This window comes from Carcharhinus amblyrhynchos, chromosome 13 (genome assembly GCF_965287045.1).
Source record: "Carcharhinus amblyrhynchos chromosome 13, sCarAmb.v2.hapA, whole genome shotgun sequence".
Taxonomy (NCBI): Eukaryota; Metazoa; Chordata; class Chondrichthyes; order Carcharhiniformes; family Carcharhinidae; genus Carcharhinus; species Carcharhinus amblyrhynchos.
The window spans coordinates 33,872,978-33,895,434 of NC_137336.1; the positions used below are offsets into that span (position 1 = coordinate 33,872,978).

Here is a 22,457-nt window from a genome sequence, read left to right on the forward strand (position 1 = left end):
GTGAGCTGTGAGGAGAATGCAGAGATGCTTCAGCATGATTTGGACAGGCTGAGTGAGCGGGCATCTTCACGGCAAATGCAGTATCATGTGGATAAATGTGAGGCTATCCACTTTGGTAGCAATAATAGGAAGTCAGATTATTACTTGAATGGGTGTAAATTGAGAGAAGTGGATGCTCAACGAGATTTTGAAGTCCTCGTGCATCAGTCACTGAAAGTAAGCACGCAGGTACAGCAAACAATAAGGAAGGCAAATGGTATGTTGGCCTTCGTAGCAGGAGGATTTGAATGTAGGGATAGAGATGTTTTGCTACAATAGAGCATTGGTGAGGCCACGCCTGGAGTAGTGTGTGCAGTTTTGGTGTCCTTACCTGAGGAAGGATGTCCTTGCTGTAGAGGGAATACAGGGAAGGTTTACCGGACTGATTCCTGGGATGGCAAATCTAAATCAATTAAGATTATATTCACTGGAGTTTAGAAGAGTGAAAGGGGATCTCATAGAAACTTATAAAATTCTAACAGGGTTAGACAGGTAGATTTGGAAAGAATGTTCCCAATGGAGGAGGAGTCCAGAGCTAGGGATCATAGTTTAAGGATAAGGGATAAACCTTTTAGAACTGAGGTGAGGAGAAATTCCTTCAGAGGATGTGGGAATTTACTAGCACAGAAAGTAGTTGAAGCCAAAATGTTGTGTGATTTCAAGTAGACATTAGATATAGTTCTTGGGGCTGAAGGGATATGGGAGGAAGGAGGGAATCAGGACATTGAATTCGATGATCAGCCATGATCAAGATGAATGGCAGAGCAGGCCCAAAGGGCCAAACAGCCTACTCCTGCTTTTAGTTTCTATGTTTACTTGGCTGCGTTGCCTTCTGTCCTATAGGCATTTTTCACTTATGCTTTCTGAGGGTCAATGTAAAGCTTCCACCCATCAGTATGAAGTCCTATGGGAACCTAACATGCACTGCAAATGATTCTTGATGTAATAAAATTGATTGAGATTGGATTAGATTTGGATGATATGGGTCAAAAGTCTCATCCTATTGAAATTCTGCCCCAAAATGGGTCAGGAGTTCTCCATCACAAAAGGCTTTTCAAGACCAATTAAGCATTAGCACTACTTATTAGTGCTACTTAAGGTAAATTTAATTAATTTTTAAATGTTATGGCATTAGTAATGTTTTTAAGGAGCACCCTGAAGATTCTTAAAATGTTATTTACTTTCTTCATGCATTTAAGTAACTCTGCAGGAAAACAGGTCTGAAAAATATCATGATCAATGGTGGAGATTTGCCAGACCATTTCCACAAACCAAGAATTCAATCCTTATTCCATTAACGAGTAAGACAGCAAAAAAAAATTATTTTAAACTGAAGAAATAAACTTTACAAATGAAATACATAAAATTAGGAAATGTAGTCTCAGAATTATCATTGTGATGCTTGATGGGAAGATTGTGAAGTTTCAAGTAATACAGACTGCCACAGTAACAACATTGCAGTGTTAATGTAAGCCTACTTGTGACACTAATAAATAAACTGTTAATATAAGAATATTACCATGTATGTTTTTCAGCACGTGGGTCACAGGTTGGGATAGAAAGCTTTGCTAATTTTTACGGCTCAAATTAGTGTGTTGGAATTCACAGTCTGAAACAGTGTGCACGATGTTATTGGTGACGTCAGATACACCTTCACAATTTCTTTTCTTTTGCAGTGACCTTTGGAATGGTAAACACCAACATGTATTACTTTACCAAAGCTATGTCTGACCTCTTCCTAGAAACCAAATCCTTTGCCAATGGCATAAAGTACAGGTCAATAAGAAGCATAGAGAATTTTTGGGAGGTATCAAGAAGTCTCTTAAATAAAATATATGCTTTTACCATGATATTTTAATAGTATGTTAATAACACAACTGGAACTAGCAGGAACTCTGGATTATTATAATCAAGAAAAGCAGACTTGCTTAAAGAGGAAGGTAAGCCTTACTTACTTATCCTCTTCATCCCTTGAGGCACAAAAGGCTGCAAGTAAGCCTTGGAGGGGTACTTATTAATCAAAGTACTCACTGATGATACAGAACAAATACCTTATTCTTGTACAAGAGTTGTGTTGTTGAAGCTTTTTGTTTTGCACTCAAGAACAAATGCAAGAATACCAAATCTCAAAGGGAAGAACAGTATATGAGAAGAGGGTGCTGATTAGTTCGCAAGTGGATTCTGGTAGAGATATTACCATGGAGAGTGCACCAGGGACAGTTAACTGCCAAGTTATTTTAAAAATTCAGACCAGGCAAGTCAAGGCATTGCCATGGACAATGAATGAGGAAATAGCTGTCCCCTGAGCTTTTGTTTAGTTAAAAAAGATGCAATGTGTGGGCATGTTCTTTTATTTGAAAAGGATAGGGCCCTTTGTGTGAATATATATGGGTTCTAGCATGCAGTAGTGAGCTATATGGCAAGCCCATTTGATAATCTTAAATTGATTGTTAGCGTAATCTTTAGCACAAGTGAAATTATTTAATAAGTCTTGCCCAATTGTAGAATCACATCTAATGTTGGACACACTGTTTGGAGTTTTACAAGCATGGGCTGGTTGATTACGGTCAGTAATTTGCCAGTGGCAACAGGCAAAGGGTCATGCTGTTTGATATAATCCACTGGTCTTTTGGACATACAGCCTACATACCTGGCCTCACACCAGCACTGAAATTCATATGCTACATTACTCACTTGCATGATTGGTAGAATGTCTCTTTGACGTGATGGCAGCTTCCTGTTCATGGAGAATAACACTCACACTGCTACTACATAGTAGCATCGTGAAACAGCTAGCTTTACCTGTTGCTCAAATCTTTGGGACAGTCACTTATTTACCCTGCTAGACCCCCTGACACTAAGGTGAATTTACTATCGCCAGTCAACCTAATTTTTGGAGTGTGGGAGGAAAATTTCATGCCAAATTTCCTTAGTATTCTGAGAAATAGAGGCATTGGTAGGCTTTCTTAACTATAGTGTCAGCATGAGGGGACTAGGACAGGTTGTTGGTGATCTGGATACCTAAAAACTTGAAGCTCTTGACCCTTTCTACTTTGGCCCCGTTGATGTAGACAGGAGCATGTTCTCCTCTACACATCCTGAAGTCGATGATAATCTCCTTTGTTTTGTTGACATTGAGGGAGAGATTATTGTTGCCGCACCAGTTCACCAGATTCTCTGTCTCATTCCTGTACTCTGTTTCATCATCGTTTGAGATCCGACCCACTACGGCGCTTACTTTAGGAAGAATTAAACCTTTGAGAATCAGTGGGTCTCCAAAATATCTAAACATGGAGCTGGCAAATAATGATTCTGCACTATTTATAATTTCTTTTAAAAGCTATAACTTACTTTGCTACACAGATTATTACGATAGAAAAATCTAAAGGTGTATTTAGAGTGAAAATTATTTTTATGCATTTCAGATTCATTATAAATGCCATCAAATTATTATTTTCAGTTTGCAGAGGGGCCACTCCTGGATAGCCTTTACTGGAAAGAATGGTACAATGGCGAACCTTTTTATCAAGGCGAGAGCTACATATATTATGAGAATATCCTTTTAGGACGCCCTCAGGTTCGACAGGTTAGAGTGCACAACAATAGTTGTACCACTCATGAATATTTTCGGAAGATGTTTAAAGATTGTTACGATGCTTATTCTTTTGCAACTGAGGATCAGTTGCCATTCGGCCCACGTACTGGAGCAGAGTAAGTTTTTTTAAATATATACCTTTCTTTAATCCTTCAGATATTATCTTAAATAAATAATATATGAACGTGCACTTATGTGACATCTTTCAATTCGGCAACAACAGAGATGTATGTTTGTATCGTTCCTTTAACATGGTAAAGCATTCCCAGGTGCTAATGTGGTACAACTTTCAATGTACTTCACACCAACACAGTGCAAGCACTCAAGTACAAACAAAGGAATGCCATGGTTCCTGCAACCTGAGTGCCTGTCCCACCACTCGGTCAAATCAATCCTTATTCCTCTCTTAACTGCAGCAATAGACCTTCAATCCATTTTACTCAGTACCCTTACCTAACAAGGCTCTACATATATCCTTCATTCTGTGAAAAGCTGCTTAGCTCTAATTTTAAGATTGAATCCTTTTGTTCTGGATCCTCCCCACCAGAGGAAATAGTTTCTGTTTTTACCAGCACCCACCCACCACCACCGCCCCCCACCACCCCCCCCGCAGTGGGAACGGAGGCAGGGGAGTGGGGCTGCTAAAATGGCATGAGCCCACATTTGGCCAGCTCCAAGCCACCAACCAATTTTACCAGGTACAAGCAGCAGGCTAGGTTATCATACCAGCGGCAGAAGAGTAATTAAGATTGCTAAATACTCAACTGTCAGGTATTTTCCAAATTTTCTTTTGATGTTAACCAACATTTCACAAACCGGTGGCTGCTCAGAGTCTCATCTAATAGAACCATTAAACATGAAACATTCTGCAGTTAGCACTGTTGGACTCTGTGCTCCCAGCAGCACTGGAGGCTGAGATATTTGCTACTATTACAAGCCAGAATAACACTGCAACTGGTATGGTCACCTACACTGAAATCTGGAAGCCTCAGTGGATTCCGGAGGAATTCTCGTTGGTGATCCTGTTGTTCCCATTCTTGAAGAGGCCAGAACCATTCATTCAGAAACTTAATCCATCTGTCTTCAATTCCATATAAAATGTTAGTGCTGATAGGCACAGGCGTAAATAAAATCTGTCAAACAAGCTACTGATCTGTGTAATAAATATGTTTTTGATTTCCCCCCAACTCCTCTACACTGCGCCCCCTTCACTCCCAACTCCTTCAGCTTCCTCCTCACACCTTTGTTCCTCTTTCCCTCCCCCACACTCCATGACCTACATGCACACCCCTAGCCTCCCCGGCACCCCATCCAACTCCTCTACCTCCCACACTTGCAGCTCTTTCCCACTCAACACTCCCACCTCCTCTTGCCCGCCCACCCACCATCTTCCCAAACCCTGCCAGCTCTCGCCCTAACACTCCAATGTCCCCTGGCTACACATCTACAGCTTCCCTCGCTCCCCCAGCACCTCCATCCCACCAGAATTGCCCTCTCCGTCAAATGTGGTTTTCAACAGGATTGAGGTGCAGGAGGGAGAAGAGTGGAGGTGGGGTGGTGGTGAAGGGCTGAGGGGGGTGGGGTTGAGGGAGGAAAGAAGTGGGGGGTTGCAGAAGAGCCTGGGTGAGGCGGGGGGGGGGGGCAAGAGGAATGGGGATAGGTAATGGAGTGGAAGAAAGTTGTGGAGAGGAGAGGAGTGGAGGGAGGTGAAGAAGATGCAACAAATGTGGAATAATTTCACAAAATGCTGCAAATCAAAACCACAGCAGCTTTTTTCTGTGGTCAGTTAGAAATAGGAGCATCAGCAAAGTGAATGAACAGGACCTCAGCCAAAGCAGCGAAACCACTGAGCCCACAACATTCTATTGTGAGAGTGCCGACACCACAACAGAAATGGGAAAGATCTTCACCATCCTCAGCAGGGTTCAGCAACACGAGGCTGAAGGTGAAGACTGACACTGGGGAGAAGTGTAACATATTACCCAGCCAACTGTTACAGAAACCAGACCCACGTGCAGCACCAGTCCCCAGAAGGACCTCATAGTTTATGACAGACAAACCATCTGCACAGAAAATGTAGCCATTCTCCACTGCACACAGAGCAGCTTCACGTTTCATATAGTTGACCAAAACATAAGGCCACTGATTACCTGCCAAACATGATGAATAACACAGCCATCATCAAGCTCAACAAATACTTTGTCACACATGGCATCCCAGACAGACTCATGACAGACAACACTCACCAATTCATCTCCACAGAATTTCAGAACTTTGCATACACTTGGGACTTTGAGCATATCATGAGCAGTCCCCTTATAATCCACAGTCCAACAATGTGGTGGAATGGGTGGTACACCCAGCTCAGCACCTTCTGGAGAAATGAACATGGGATCGCACAGATTCCTATGTTGCATTCCTCAACCTGTGAAATCTATCCTGTCAAGGCCTGCCCTCACCGGTACAATGACTCTTTTCCAGGTGCACCATCATCACAATTCCTTCTTTGAAGGCTCTGTTGCAGCCCAAACTAGAAACCAAGGTGAACAATACCTTCAGGAAATGCTGATTAAGAAACAAAACACACTATGATTGAGATGCCCTCTAACACCTGGTCAAACAGTCAGGATCTAGACTGCACATGCCCATGACAAGTTGACAATGGTACACAGCAAATCCCCAGCAACTAAACAGATACCTGGCAGTCCCAGATGGTGCCCACTACATACGTAACTGCCGTCACCTCCTACTGATACCAGGACCAGCACCAATGGATCTCACAGCACCAGTCATCCAGCCTGCAGCACTGGCCCACTCCACTAGTGGACATGCAGGCTCCTGCAGAGGCCTGGCCAGGCAGCTCTGCACCCAGTGAGCATAACTGATAGAATGCTCCAGGTTGTCCACACTGAGGACACCAGCAGACTGAGTGGTCACATGATAAAAAGTCTGACAACACCAGGTTTTAGTCCAACCTATTTATTTGATAATATACTCGCAAGCTTTCAGGTTAGCCCCTTCGTCAGGTGAATGGAGAGTTCTGGCCTCAGACAGAGCATATAAAGCACAGACAGTTTAGAGATTACTGATTAGAATGCGAATCCTTACACCTAACCTGCTGTTCAAGACCTGAAGTGGCTGATAATGTGAATGGAAGGAGCACTGATCACAGTTTAAAGAGATGTGTATTGTCTCCAGACAGTACAGTAAGTGAGGTTTTGCAAACCCAGGCAAGTCACGGGGGTTACAGATAGTGCGACATGAACCCAAGATCCCTGTTGAGACTGTCCTCATGTGTGCGGAACTTGGCTATCAGTCTCTGCTCAGCGACTCTGCGCTGTCATGAAGGCCGCCTTGGAGAATGCTTACCCGAAGGTCAGAGGCTGAATGCCCGTGACCACTGAAGTGTTCGCCAACAGGAAGGGAACAGTCTTGCCTGGTGACTGTCGAGCGATGTTCATTCATCCGTTGTCGTAGCGTCTGCATGGTCTCCCCAATGTACCATGCTTCGGGACATCCTTTCTTGCAACGTGTCAACCTGATACGTTGGAAGAAAGGATGTCCCGAAGCATGGTACATTGGGGAGACCATGCAGACGCTACAACAACGGATGAATGAACATCGCTCGACAGTCACCAGGCAAGACTGTTCCCTTCCTGTTGGCGAACACTTCAGTGGTCACGGGCATTCAGCCTCTGACCTTCGGGTAAGCATTCTCCAAGGCGGCCTTCACGACACACGACAGCGCAGAGTCGCTGAACAGAGACTGATAGCCAAGTTCCGCACACATGAGGACGGTCTCAACAGGGATCTTGGGTTCATGTCGCACTATCTGTAACCCCCGTGACTTGCCTGGGTTTGCAAAACCTCACTTACTGTACTGTCTGGAGACAATACACGTCTCTTTAAACTGTGATCAGTGCTCCTTCCACTCACATTATCAGCCACTTCAGGTCTTGAACAGCAGGTTAGGTGTAAGGATTCGCATTCTAATCAGTAATCTCTAAACTGTCTGTGCTTTATATGCTCTGTCTGAGGCCAGAACTCTCCATTCACCTGACGAAGGGGCTAACCCGAAAGCTTGCGAGTATATTATCAAATAAATAGGTTGGACTAAAACCTGGTGTTGTCAGACTTTTTACTGTGTTTACACCAGTCCAACGCCGGCATACCCACACCATGGTCACATGATGACATGGCTACAAAAAGGGTCACATGTCGAGGGTGCGGGAGTTCTCCCAGGTGCATGGACAGAATACAAGCATGGATTAGTTGCTCATCTGGTGAATAAAGTATTGTTGTTACAAATCCTTGTTGTCAGTGTTTTGGGAACCCAACATATTTGCATGTTGTAAAACATAGGTTCCTATATCTCACAGGTTCTGACTTCCTAATCATTACAGCATTGGAATAAACTGCAAGTTATTCTCTGGTTTGTCACTGCAATTGTATGGCTATTTCTGGAGCTTCAGTTGATCTATTAATTTTATATCTTTTTTCCTCTTTTTAAAATGCTGACAGATGGGAATATCGTCTTCCGGATAATGAGTTTGAGCTTTGGCACTGGGGCAGACTTGGCACATATGGCAATGGTGGTTATATTTTTGAGTTAGTGCGAGATAAAGTTGCCAGTCTTAGGAAAATACAACGCCTTAAATCAAAACTCTGGCTTGATAGTGGGAGTAGAGCTGTCTTCATAGACTTTACAGTCTACAACGCAAATGTTAACTTGTTTAGTGTAATCAGGTTTGTCAAAATATTTTGAACAGTTTTAAGACTATGATTTCTAGTATACTTCCACAGTTCAATGTACGGTTGTCATGTTGCCATAAAATAGTAAATTTGCATTACTGAATGTATAATTCATCCATAGTCAGTTTTTATACCAATTTCATTGCAGTTGTGTGCTCTGTCTCCTTTCCCCATTTGTGGTTTTATAGATATAGCAGCCACAACAAAGACCATAGTTCGTGAATCAGAGCAAATTAACTCTGATCTCCTAGGCCTGATATTTATACTCCCTCACCGGTGGGGTTCTAGGTAGGTGCATGTGAAATTGAAGGAACAGGATTCTCTCTGGATTCCTGCCCACCTCAATCACACAACAATTTTACACTGGGGCGGCCAAGGCCTCAATTATTGGCCACCTAAGGGCTATTTCTCACCTGGCCTCCATTTTTAGGCTGCTGGGAGGATTCGACGCATCGAAACATGGGTAAATTTTATGTGTAACAGGAATAAACCTCAATATTCAGTAGTTGGAGTGCACAAGGCTCAGACAAAATGATGTGTGTTGCATTTGTGCTGTAAAAGTAATAATGAATTTAATTTTCAGTCCTTCCAGAATGATTGAATCTTTGAATTTGCTTACATACCAGGCTACTGGTGGAATTTCCTGCAACTGGTGGAGCCATCCCCTCCTGGGAGTTTTTTACAGTCAAACTCCTACGATATGTTTCGAAATTCGACTACTTTCTGGCTGCCTGTGAAACTATCTTTTGTTTCTTTATCTTCAACTATCTGGTCCAAGAAGCCATAGAACTGTACACGTACAAGAAATCTTACTTCAAGAATTTTTGGAATTGTTTGGATTTTTTAATTGTTCTGGTCAGTACTCTTATCATGTGCTTTGTTCAATCAGATCCAACTAGGTTAACTCTTTCTACGTGAGAATATCCTAGAAATGCTTTTTGATGCTGCTATGTCTCCTTTTATTTTGTATAATATTGAGCTCACATGGTATAATCAGTTGTGATTTTGAATACACTTGGGATGGCACAGTGGTTAGCATTACTGCCTCACAGCGCCAAGGGTCTGGGTTCAATTCCGACCTCAGGTCACTATCTGTGTGGAGTTTGCATATTCTCCCCATATCTGCGTGAATTTCCTCTGGGTGCTCCGGTTTCGTCCCACACTCCAAAGAAGTGCAGGTCAGATTGATTGGCCATGCTAAATTGACCCTAGTATCAGGGGATTGGCAGGGTAAGTATGTGGGGTTATGGGAATAGGGCCTGGAGTGAGACTGTGGTCAGTGAAAATTTGATGGGCTGAATGGCCTCCTTCTGCACTGTAGGGATTCTATGATTTCTATGAAACTAAGCAGAAAGAAAAAATGAAAAAGAACCCATTCATGTACACCCCTAATTTGCACAGCCTGTTTCTCGCTTCATCATTTCAACACTGTCATTAATTCACCCATCAATCACTATGATTCAATGAATCTCTTAGTCAATTGATTGTACTCATTTTCTATCTGCTGGTTCAGAATATGTTGAAAGTCTCCTGAAAGAACGACCGCGATGTAAAAGAGTGAAGATGTTAAAAGTTATTAATGTTCTCATTGCTGAAAATAAGTACAATTGCATTCCCCAGCAAAGCAGCCAGCTTAAGGACCCCACGCAGCCCGGACATTCTCTTCCACCTTCTTTCGTCGGGAAAAAGATACAAAAGTCTGAGGTCACATACCAATCAACTCAAGAACAGCTTCTTCCCTGCTGCCATCAAACTTTTGAATGAACCTACCTTGCATTAAGTTGATCTTTCTCTACACCCTAGGTGTGACTGTAACTCTACATTCTGCACTGTCTTTTCTTCTCCCCTAGGTACTCTATGAATTGTATGCTTCGTCTGTACAGAGCAAGAAGCAATAGCTTTCACTGTATACCAATACACGGTATACCAATACATGTGACAATAATAAATCAAATCAAATCCCACCTAAGAAATGCTCCAGGAAGAAACATAGTAGCAAGTTGCTTCTCAGAATGTTTTCTTATTACATTCTGGGAAGTTATGCCCTTTAGCCAAATTAGTTCTATATTCGTAAAAACTGAGTGTGAAGCCAATTTTAATTTTGATTACATTTTCTCACCCTCAGTTTTCTTTACTAGCTATCTCGTTCAACATCTATCGTACAATAAAAGTAGGCTTATTACTTGAGCAATTTCTGAAGAATTCAGATGCATACCAAAATTTCTACTTCTTGGCTTATTGCCAGAATCGATATAATGTCATCATTGCATTTACTATTTTCATCGCATGGATAAAGGTAATTTTGTTGTTATTCTTCTTTCCCAAAACAGATTTTTACAGTTACTAACTGATTTATCTGTTACCCTAGCCTGTCACTGTAAGACTTGTGTGCTCTCTGTGGAAATTCAGGCAATGCTTAGAATTGCCTCAGTTTAATTAGAGTTCAAGTAGTTTGGCTTTACTTTAATAATATTATTAGAGAAAAAATTTTCATGACCTCAGGATATCAAGAATAGCAATGCAGTACTTTAGAAGTGTGATTGTTTATAATAAAGGGAAATGTGTGCCTTGTACAAAGTAAAGTTCCATATACATCATTGACTAATGACCACATAACTTATTTATATTGTTATTTGAGAGGTATATACTGGTCATGACATTAGGAGAACTCCCCTACTGTTCTTCAAATAGCGCTATACGATATTATGCAGCCATGTGGGAGTGCAGACAGGAGCTTTGATTAGCGTTTCATCCGAAATACAGCGGCCAGGATAATGGGGTGAGCCACACTGGCTTTAGCAGCAGTGGTAAATCCCACCAGCACGCAGGACTGGCAGATCCCACCGAGCATTTCTGCTCATGGAGTACTACCCTCAGTGCTGCTACATATTAGTATATGCTTAAGTGTCTGGGGGGGATATTGAACTTGTGATGTTCTGATTCCGAAGTGAGACTGTTAGTACTGTGTCATGACTGTTGAGGCTAGCAATCAGGCAACAGGGCAGAAAATTGCCTTGTAGGATTTTCACACCGATAAGCTTGGAATTCACTGCTACAAATTCCAACACTTTATCAGAATCAGGTTAGACAGCAATCAAACTATTTCTTATTAATATAACTCCAACACCATTTATCAAAACTTAACCAGTAGTGAGCTATTTTCATCTGTTAAAGGTAATTAAATGTTAAAGGTAATTGAAATCTGTTCATTCAAAAACTCTTCAGCATTATGTAATGGGTAATAAAAGAGTAATTTAGGAATATATTTTTGCAGATTAATTTCTCAGAAGATGAATGATAAAATAACCTCCAACACGTCCACTTTGGAATTCTAAATCATTTTTGTTTGTTTCCTTTCAGATTTTCAAATATGTTAGTTTCAATATGACAATGACGCAATTATCTACAACCCTGTCTCGTTGCGCCAAGGGCATTGCCGGCTTTGCCATCATGTTTTTTATAGTATTTTTTGGATATGCTCAGTTAGGCTACCTTATCTTTGGTACCCAGGTGAAGGAATATCACACATTTGGCAACTGCATGTACGTATTAAGATTGCAATGGCTGAATATTGAGCGGGAACAAAATCGAGCTGCTTCTAGATTACTCTGACTGTGAACTCAAAGATCCAAATAGCTTATTAATGGGTTAGAATAAATATAAAGTAATTAAGATCTTTGCTTCACAATGGTCCAGCCATTCATTTCATTATAAGGAGAAAAAGGGAAGTAGGTCACGTAGAAATATGTTATCTGATTCAAAGGTGAGACTGTGACCACTGTGCCATGTCCAAGGTGAATTCTCAGTGTTTCCTCATTCAGATCTAGCCAAGGATCTTCACTCATTCAGTAACTTACTTCAGATGCTGACGGGCTTAAGACTGTTTCCCAAGTATGTTCAATTTTCATTTCTTGAGTCCTTACAGTGCAGAAGGAGGCCATTTGGCCTATCACGCCGGCACTGACAATAATTCCATCCAGGCACTATCCCCATAACCCCATATATTTACCATGGTAGTAACCTGACACTAGGGTTAGGCTAATCCCCCGACATTAAGGAACAATTTAGCATGGCCAATCCTCCTGATCCACGCACCTTTGGACTGCAGGAGGAAACCGGAGCAGCCAGAGGAAACCCACACAGACTTGGGGAGAACGTGCAAACTCCACACAGACAGTGACCCAAGGCCGGAATTGAACCCTGATCCCTGGTGCTGTGAGGCATCAGTCACTGTGCCACCGTGCTGCCATGGTTTTCTTTTCAGCTCATGGATCTTATTAAATTACCATTAAATCTAGCTGAGTTGAATGGATGACTGGCCAGTTCCATCACGACAAAAGGTCATCTACTGTAATTCAAATCCGCAATAACTTTCATTATCCGAAAGGGAATTTGGACGGAAAAAATACGCCATTCCCCCTCTGCCAGCAGATAATCTGACAGGAATTGTCCATTGCATTAATACAAATCCAGACACCAGCTCCCCAGTTTTATGGCATAGAGTGGCCCAAAGTCTATTATGAAGCAAATGCTCAGAGCATGACAAAATCCTGACTAGCTTTGAGAATTCTGAGTTAAATATTCGTCTGTCCCTTTTTTGGGGATTTTTTTACTCATTCATGGGATGTGGGTGTCACTGTCCATCTTTAATTGCCCTTAAACTAAGTAGGTTGCTCGGCCATTTCAGAGAGCAGATAAGAATAAACCACATTGCTGTAAATCTGAAGACATGTGTAGAGCAGACCAGGTAAGGACAGCAGATTTCCTTCTTTAAAAGGTATTAGTGAACAGTTATCACACTCACCGTTACTGAGACTAGCTTCATATTCTAGATTTATTAATTGAATTTAAGTTCCAACAGCTGCCATTGTAAGTAGTCTCACAACACCAGGTTAAAGTCCAACAGATTTATTTGGTAACACGAGCTTTTGGAGCGTTGCTCCTTCATCAGGTGTGCAGGATTTGTTTCACAAACAGGACATATATAGACACAATCTCAATTACAGGATAATGGTTGTGCTCAGGCCAGCCTGCCCTCAGTAGGGGGGTCGATTAACATTGTGTTGACAGCAAGACATGCAGCCAATACTCTGTTCTGAAAGGCAAACTATCCCCCTTAAAGGGACGCTGCATTGAATAATGTTGCTGAAATTAAAAGCATGGAAAATAGAATGCCAGGTCAGAGGAAGGGTTACAAGATGACAAATATGATGGTGGAGATGGACAGGATGAGAGATGCCAGTGTTCCATAAGGGAACCAGGAGGCCTTCAAACACCATTGTTATAAGGGAGTTGAACCAGGGAAGTCAACTCCAGGGTCTGAGTGTGATGACCTGGCAATGGTGTCTCAAGAAGCCTAATGACCACACGTGGGTAGTTAAGGTCAGTGAATACATCTTCACATGACATCTCCTACCCACCACGTTAGCTGGTCCTCATGCTGCTCAATGCACCTGATTCCCTCCCATCCCTCACTCAGCAGCAGTCACTGGCACTCGGGACACACCACCACACCCTCAAACCTAACTCCCACTGCTGCCTCATTAAACTCCTGTTTCAGTGTTCAGATCTGGCAAGCACCTAACCCAAACACAATGCTGCTCAATCACTGAATATTCTGGCACCTTTCTTTCAGATCCAGCAGAGGACAAGAATGTTTGCATCTCAAAGAAAAGTAGAGCAAGGAACAGGCCCTTTGGCCCCCTAAGCCGGTGCCATTCATGATGCCCTAATTAAACTGAAAAAAACCTTCTGCCCTTACTCAGTCCTTTTCCCTCTATTCTCTCCCTATTCATGTACCCATCCAGATGCCTCTTAAATGTTGTTAATGTGCCTGCTTCCATCACCTCCTTTGGCAGTGTGTTCCAGGCACCCACCAATCTGTGTGGAAAACTTCCCCTGCACAACTCCCTTAAACTTTCCCCCTGTCACTTTGAACCTGTCCTCCTTGTAACTGACACTTCCACCCAAGAAAAGGCTTCTGACTATCCATCCTGTCTATGCTTCTCATCATTTTGTAGACCTCGTCTCCCCACTGTCTCTCCCCTGAGCCGTCCATATCATGGGACCAGCTGCAATGAGGCTGATGGTATCTGGTGTCACCAAGAATATTTGGCTTACTCCTGCTCTATATCCCTTCTCAATTCCCAACTCATCCTCATCCTGACATGATGAGCAAGCTGTGTATGATTGTGACCATGGATCTCTTGCTTTCCACCGCCACTATCCTCCCTCACAACATCATTCTGCTTCTAATTTCCTATTTTTCTAAAAACAACCTCCTGGAGGAAGAGAGAGAGATGAAAAGACCCTATCACTGGATCTGGCACTCACAATTACCATCTCCAATACTGTCAGTGCACATACCTTGGACTATAGGGTTGGAATAAGAGTGCAAAATTCTGGAAATGAACAACAAATCAGACAGCATCTGTGGAGAAAGAAACTGAGTTAATACCAAGTTGTCAGAGAGGGTGGTATAGAACATAGAACACTACAGCACAAACAGGCCCTTCGGCCTACGGGTTGCGCCGATCACATCAACACCTACCAATCTATAGACCTATCTATAACCCCCAATCCCATTAAATTCCATATACTCATCCAGAAGTCTTTTAAAAGACCCCAGCGAGTTCGCCTCCACCACCACTGACGGCAGCCGATTCCATTCACTCACCACCCTCTGAGTGAAAAACTTACCCCTAACATCACTTCTGTACTTGCCTCCCCGCACCTTCAATCTGTGTCCTCTCGTAGCGACCATTTCAACCCGGGGAAATAGCCTCTGAGAATCCACCCTATCTATTCCACTCAACATTTTATAAACTTCTATCAGGTTGCCTCTCAACCTTCGTCTCTCCAGGGAAAATAGTCCCAGCTCCCTCAACCTAACTTCATAAGGCATGCCTCCCAGTCCAGGCAACATCCTTGTAAATCTCCTCTGTACCCTCTCAATAGCCTCCACGTCCTTCCGATAGTGAGGCGACCAGAACTGCGCACAGTACTCCAAATGAGGCCTGACAAAGGTCTTATAAAGTTGCAGCATTACCTCCCGATTCCTAAACTCAACCCCTCGATTAATGAAGGCCAGTACACCATACGCCTTCTTGACCACATCCTCCACCTGCGAGGCCGATTTAAGAGTCCTGTGGACCCGGACCCCAAGATCCTTCTGCTCTTCAACACTACTAAGACTCCTGCCCTTGATAGTGTACTCGTTCATCCCATTGGTTCTGCCAAAATGGACGACTACACATTTATCCGTGTTGAAGTCCATCTGCCACTTCTCCGCCCAGTCCTGCATCCTATTTATGTCCTGCTGCAACTTTTGACATCCTTCCAGACCATCCACAACACCACCGACCTTCGTGTCATCAGCGAACTTACTTACCCATCCCTCCACTTCCTCATCTAGGTCATCCATGAAAATGACAAACAGCAAGGGTCCCAGAACAGATCCCCGGGGCACTCCACCGGCGACCGACCTCCACGCCGAAAAAGACCCATCCACCACCACTCTCTGCCCTCCGCAGGCAAGCCAGTTCTGGATCCACAAGGCCAAAGGCCCTTGGATCCCATGCCCTCTCACCTTCGCAAGACGTCCTGCATGGGGGACCTTATCAAACGCCCTGCTGAAGTCCATGTACACCACGTCCACTGCACTTCCTTCGTCAATGTGTTCAGTCACATTTTCGAAGAACTCAACCAGGCTCGTAAGGCACGACCTGCCCTTGACAAATTCTTGAGGAGAATTGTTTGATAGAGCAGACGCAGCACGGTTTCGTTACGGGGAAGTTGTGTCTGACGAATTTATTGGAGTTCTATGAGGGTGTGTCTAGGGCGGTGGATAGAGGAGAGCCGGTGGATGTGGTGTTTCTTGATTCTCAGAAGGCGTTTGATAAGGTGCCTCACAAGAGGTTGTTACAGAAGATCAGGGGGCATGGAGTTGGGGGTAGGGTGTTAGCGTGGATAGAGGATTGGCTGTCAAACAGGAGGCAGAGAGTGGGGGTCAATAGGTGCCATTCGGATTGGCAGCCGGTGACCAGTGGAGCGCCCCAGGGGTCGGCGCCGGGGCCCCAGCTATCTACCACTCACATAGATGACCTGGAGGAGGGAACATAAGAACATAAGAAATAGGAGCAGGAGTAGGCCATCCAGCCCCCCGAGCCCGCCCCGCCACCCAACAAGACCATGGCTGATCTGCCGTGGCCCAGCCCCACACTCCCGCCCCCTCCCCACAACCCCCAATCCCCTCTCCCACCAAAAACCCATCAACCCGCGTCTTAAAAACATCTAGCAAGGCAGCCTCCACCACCCCAACGGGCAGAGAACTCCAGAGACCCACCACCCCCCGAGTGAAGAAGCTCCCTAGATCCTGTCCTCTCTGTTGCTTCTGCATCTCTAGGATGGTGCCCAATTTTGAGGTGCCGGATCTCTAAGTAGATGTGCGACCATATCATTTCTAAATCTACTGTTACTTCGTCTTCTATATTTTGTTTTATCCATTTATGGAATGTGGACATTGCTGGCTGTGCCAACATTCATTGCCCATCCCTTACTGCCTGTCATTTCAGAAAGCATTTGGATCTAGAGTCACCACAAAATTCCCATAATATTACCACAAGGCAAACCCATTGTTGCTCTAGGAAAGGTATAGTACATGGGCAGCATGGTGGCACAGTGGTTAGCACTGCTGCTTCACAGTGCCAGGGACCTGGGTTTGATTCCTGGCTTGGATCACTGTCTGTGTGGAGTTTGCACATGCTCCCCATGTCTGCATGGGTTTCCTCTGGGTGCTCCAGTTTCCTCCCACAGTTTAGGTGGATTGGCAATGCTAAATTGTCCCTTAATGTCAGGGAGACTAGCTAAGGTGAATGCATGGGCTATGGGGATAGGCCTGAGTGGGAGTGTGGTTGGTGCAGACTCGGTGGGCGAACAACCTCTTGCTGCACTGCAGGATTATGACTTCTCAAACTTCCACTCTGCTACAGAAATTCAAGAAACTTCAAAAACAAAACCCTGCTTTCTGAAAAACATTTTTATTGCAATTGTGACTTCAAACTTTGCCTTATTCAAGCTCTTTACCCAGGGTGTACCCGAGGAACTCTCATAGAGCTACCACCCAACACAACTCAACCCATCTCCTTAAGTATCCTTTCTCTCTTCTACCTTTGATTCTACTGTCCTAAGCCTCTCTTTGAAACTCAACTAAACCAAAATATAAAAATATTTCATATTCTCTCCATTGCTCCCATTGTTGGATCAAAGAAAATTTAATAACATTTTCTTTTTTGTGACTCTTTCCAAGTTGTAAGAAGTTTTACTCCACTTTGAAATTGAACAGCTGAAGACCTTACTTATCTCCTAATGTAAATATCTACCCATTTCTGGTTTACCAATGGAAAATCCATTTAGCCATACCCACTTTAAATACATGTCTTTGACACCAACAGTCCTTTCATATGTCAAACTCTAACAATCTGTCCCCAGCTTAATTAAATATGTTCACACATGGACCCACAAACCTTCTTCACAGAATAACATAATAGTTCCCAAAAATAGTAACCATATTAACCGCTCTCATCACAGGTACATTGGCTGGCCTGCCAGACAGCCTCATGTCACTGTCAAGGAGCATGGAGGAGTCTGGCTCCATGTGGGAAGAGGAGTTGGTGCAGAGATTTCCCTCTCTGTTGCCTCTGAGTAATTTCCTTGGTGAGCGGTAGATCCAGAGGCACTGGCATGTCTGCCTCCATACTTAGAGTATCATTTGTGTGTGGACTGTTCAATTAAACTCTGTCATCCTCCTGAGGATGTGGTAACTTTCCTTGGCAAATGCAGGAATTCAACTAAACATCTCCCAAAACACTTTAAAAGAACTTCCAGATGATTTGTAATAGCAGAGGTTCTTAAAATTCACCTTTAAGGAATACTTAGTGCAACACAAGGCTAATTTTGCAGCTTCATCCTTTTTTATAGCCTGGACCTGCGTGATCTAAGTTTAGGATCATGGCATCACATCAGCTGGTTGTGAGATGTGACATCAGGATTACCCACCCTTGCAGCACACACTAGGCACAACAGCATAGGTGCTCTACTCAGACAGCTGTTGGCACAGTGCACCCTGGCAAAACAATGCCAGGATCCCTTCGTGCCACCTCCAGCAGTGCTATGGACCTGAAATTTGTGCAAGCAAATTAAGCCTCCATTTTCTATTGGTATTGTCATTGACATAATAAGTTTTTTTTAAGTTTAAGTTTGTTTATTAATGTCACAAATAAGGCTTACATTAACACTGCAATGAAGTTACTGTGAAGATCCCCTAGTCACCACACTTGGGCACCTCTTCAGGTACACTGAGGGACAATTTAGCACGGCCAACGCACCTAACCGGCATGTCTTTTGGACTGTGGGAGGAAACCAGAGCGCCTGGAGGAAACCTACCCAGACACGAAGAGAACGTGGCCACACAGACAGTGACCCAAGCCAGGAACTGAAGCTGGGTCCCTGGTGCTGTGAGACAGCAGTGCTAACCACTGAGCCACAGTGCCGCCCCCATGTAGTGCCTGATGGGTCAGGATCCAGTATTGTGCAGGAGCAATAGTTCCCTCATTTTTGAAAGCTCTTTGCTGTATATCTTAGTTTCTGTGCTGTTATGGTCTTGTTAGATAAGGAAAGTTATCAAAACTTGTTGGAATCTTTATTCATTCTGTTCAAGATACATGTGTGTGCATGTGTAGGATTTGTGTTTGAGGTGTGAGATGTGTATGTGGAGTATGTATGTGTATGGGAGGAAGGGTTGTGTGCGTATGGGGGGATTTGTGTGTGTGAGGGGTATATGTACATGAAAAGGGTGGATTGTGTGTGTGAGGTCTGTGCATGTGTAGCCTGGTCACCCATTGAGGTTCTCCGAGCCCCAACCATGTTCGATAACAGAATTGTGCATATATTTGGGCAGCCAATGACTTTTCAGTGCACTCTGGGAATACTATTAGAGGACACTGGTGAGCTAATGTCACCTCTTTGCATCAATGGTTCCATAATGTCAAATCTACACAATTGGCCTGACAATATGTGTATCGGCTGCTCAGTACAACTCAGTTCTCTCTGCCTCTAAAACATCAGGCGAAGGATACAGTAAAACAATTAACATCACAAATACACCAAGCACTAAATCAAATGTCAGAAACGTTGTGTTGCACCATTTGCATTATACGACTAATAACTCCAGGACATGTTTTCTTCTGAGCAGGAGAGAAGTACACTGAATTGTTGCCCACAACAAAGACCAAAATTCAGCAAATCTTTACAACTGATGTGCAAGTAAATAGTGTCAGGGACAATGTGCTGGAGAATTCCTGCATTCATAACTTCATAGTTTGGAGTCTGGATTTTTGCCAGTACTACATCCAATGCTCAGTTTAATAACACTTAGTTTGAACACTTGACTATTCAATTTGTATTATGTTTGGCAGATTAAGTTTTTAAAAGATTAATTCTATAAAACTTTCTTTGCAGTTTTACACAGTTTAGGATTATTCTTGGAGACTTTGATTTTCATGTAATTGAAGAGGCAAACCAAATTCTTGGACCCATTTACTTTGTCACATTTATATTCTCCTTATTCTTTGTACTGCTGGTGAGTGATATAGTGTCAGTGATAAATGTTGGTCTAATGGGAATAGTGGTTTTCTGTTCATTTTATATTGAACGCTGTTAATTGCTGCAGAGTCTTCGTGTTCCTAAGCAACAAAATAATTTTCAGCTTTGTCTGATTCTAGCAGCTTCAAATATATAGAACTAAAACATCATTTTGAGTTCTGTAAACGTGTAATATCTGCTGTGCTGCATAACTAATTACCCAGAGTGATTTACAAGCTGTAACAATCTAATCAAAGGGCTTTAGGTTATGGGACTGCCAAGACCACAATGAACAGGAAATCTTCTACATAAGCCTGAAATGGGCACAACATGGGCAGTGCATCTAAGTGCAATAAGTAATATTTTCATATTTCAAGTTATGGCAGTGAGCTCAAGGGTGAGTATGAATGTGTTGGGGTGGGCTTGAAAATGTGTTATTCTTTGATGGGTCAAGGCAGATGCAGGGTGATATGATGGAAGATGTTTTAATAATAAAAAATTAGGACAGGGTAGACAGAAGCAGAGTGTTTCTAGCAGTTGAGTGGTCCAAACCATCGGCACAAGATTAAACGTCAAAAAGAGAGGGAAATATTTCTGTGCAGATATGTGGGGCATTGGAATTCACTTCAACATTTGTGGCAGAAACAAACATTGTCAACATTCAGAATGACAATGGCTAGACAGAGAAAGGAAAAATGCATTAATCAATCTGGGAATAAGCTGTGTAAATGGAGACAGAAGTATTTGCTCACGTGGAGGGTAAACACCAACAAGAACTGACTGGGTCAACGCCCAGGGTGTGTGTGTTAAAATCACTACTCTTTTTGATATACAGTAATGACTGGATTTGGATTTGCAGGGCGTTATTTTAAAGTTTAAGTGATCCTATATTCAGAAATATAGGAAGCAATGAGGAGAATAAGAGTTTACAAAGGGACACAGACTGATGAAATGGGCAAGCAGAAAGCATCAAAATAAAGCAATGTGAAATGATACATTTTTATGTGAAGTTCGAGGAGGGGCATTATGTACTATATGCTTTAAAGAATTTGCAGCAACAGAAAGAGCTGAGAGCCTTTAAAGGTGACAGCAGAAGTTGAGAAGACCATTAAAATACATATGGGATCCTTTGATTAATTAAAAGAGGAATAGAGTGCAAAAACAGGGAAGTTATGCCAGTTCTTTATCACACACTGGTTAGGCCCTTGCTGTAGTCTTGTGCTCAGTTCTATATACCATAGTTTAGAGAGGATGTCAATGTCTTTGCACAGAGAGGCAAGTACTAGAATGGTACCACAAATGAGGGACTTCAGTTATATGGAGAGACTGGAGAAGCTGTGGTTGATCCTATCAGACCAGAGAGAGATTAAGAGGAGATTCGATGGACATGTTCTAAAATGTATTTTCTAGAAAGCAAATCAGGAGAAAGTGTTTTCAATTGTAGGAGTAACCAAATTGGTTGGCAAAAGAATCAGAAGCAACATAACAGTTTTTATACAGTGAGTTGTGATCAGTAATGCAGAATTTAAAATGATGGTGGAAACAGATTCAGTAGTAACATTCAAAAGAGAATTGGATAAATATTTGAGAACTACTGGAGCTATAGGGAAGGAACAGAGAATGGGATCAATCAACTTGCTCTATCAAAAGGCTGACATAGAAAAGATAGATTAAATGGCCTCTTGCACTTGATGATTCCATGGCCCATTTCTATGTTGTAACCTATATGTATTTTCATGAACTTCCTTCTTTTTGAGTCTGCACCTTATTGTAATATGATGTTGCATTGATGAGGCTTTGAAACCTATATACTTGAACATGAATTGTTTATTGGGAGTCTTTAACTATTTGCAGATCCAAGGTATGGCCATGCATGGAGCTGTTTCATGCAGGTTGGCTGCTTGCAGAGTTTTGTTTCTAGACTGTTCTCCCAGAATCTATTGCTATGCAACTCTGGACATTATACCATGAGCAGAGCTATTCCCCAGTACCACATTAGCTCTTGCTTTGCCAAGCACCTTTACATTAGAAGGCATGCAGGTACACATCACAACATACTTTGTCTTTACACACAGTTACAATCTGAAGATATTAGCTGAAAGGCTGTTGGAAACAGATTTAATAATAACATCCAAAAGGAAAATGGATACCTGTTTGAATGGCAAAACGTGCAGGGTTATGGGTTAGAGCAGAGATATGAAATAAATCAAATAGCTATTTCAAAGTGTCACAACATTGATGGGCTTAGTGGCTTCCTGTAGTGCTGCAAAAGTTTACAAAAGGGATTGTAGCTTCACTATCTTTATACTACATTTATGCTTCACTGTAATCAGTGTGTGGAGGTTTATAATTAGGTACAGGAATCATTGTTGTAAAGGACTCGCAGTAGCCATCTATTCCTTCTTTAAGGACCATCATTAAATAACGTTGC

At 42.7% G+C, this 22,457-nt stretch overlaps 1 protein-coding gene across 1 annotated transcript in view; it reads left to right on the forward strand.

Moving 5' to 3' along the window:
• The window catches only part of LOC145351658 (polycystin-2-like protein 2), a 37,023-nt gene that overhangs the window by 2,988 nt on the left and 11,578 nt on the right, over positions 1-22,457 (forward strand). The window contains exons 3-9 of the mRNA XM_080201218.1: positions 1,716-1,846; positions 3,500-3,750; positions 8,156-8,380; positions 9,013-9,241; positions 10,512-10,682; positions 11,747-11,928; positions 19,904-20,024. Coding sequence (XP_080057344.1) covers positions 1,716-1,846; positions 3,500-3,750; positions 8,156-8,380; positions 9,013-9,241; positions 10,512-10,682; positions 11,747-11,928; positions 19,904-20,024 — 1,310 coding nt within the window. The remainder of the gene's footprint in view (positions 1-1,715; positions 1,847-3,499; positions 3,751-8,155; positions 8,381-9,012; positions 9,242-10,511; positions 10,683-11,746; positions 11,929-19,903; positions 20,025-22,457) is intronic.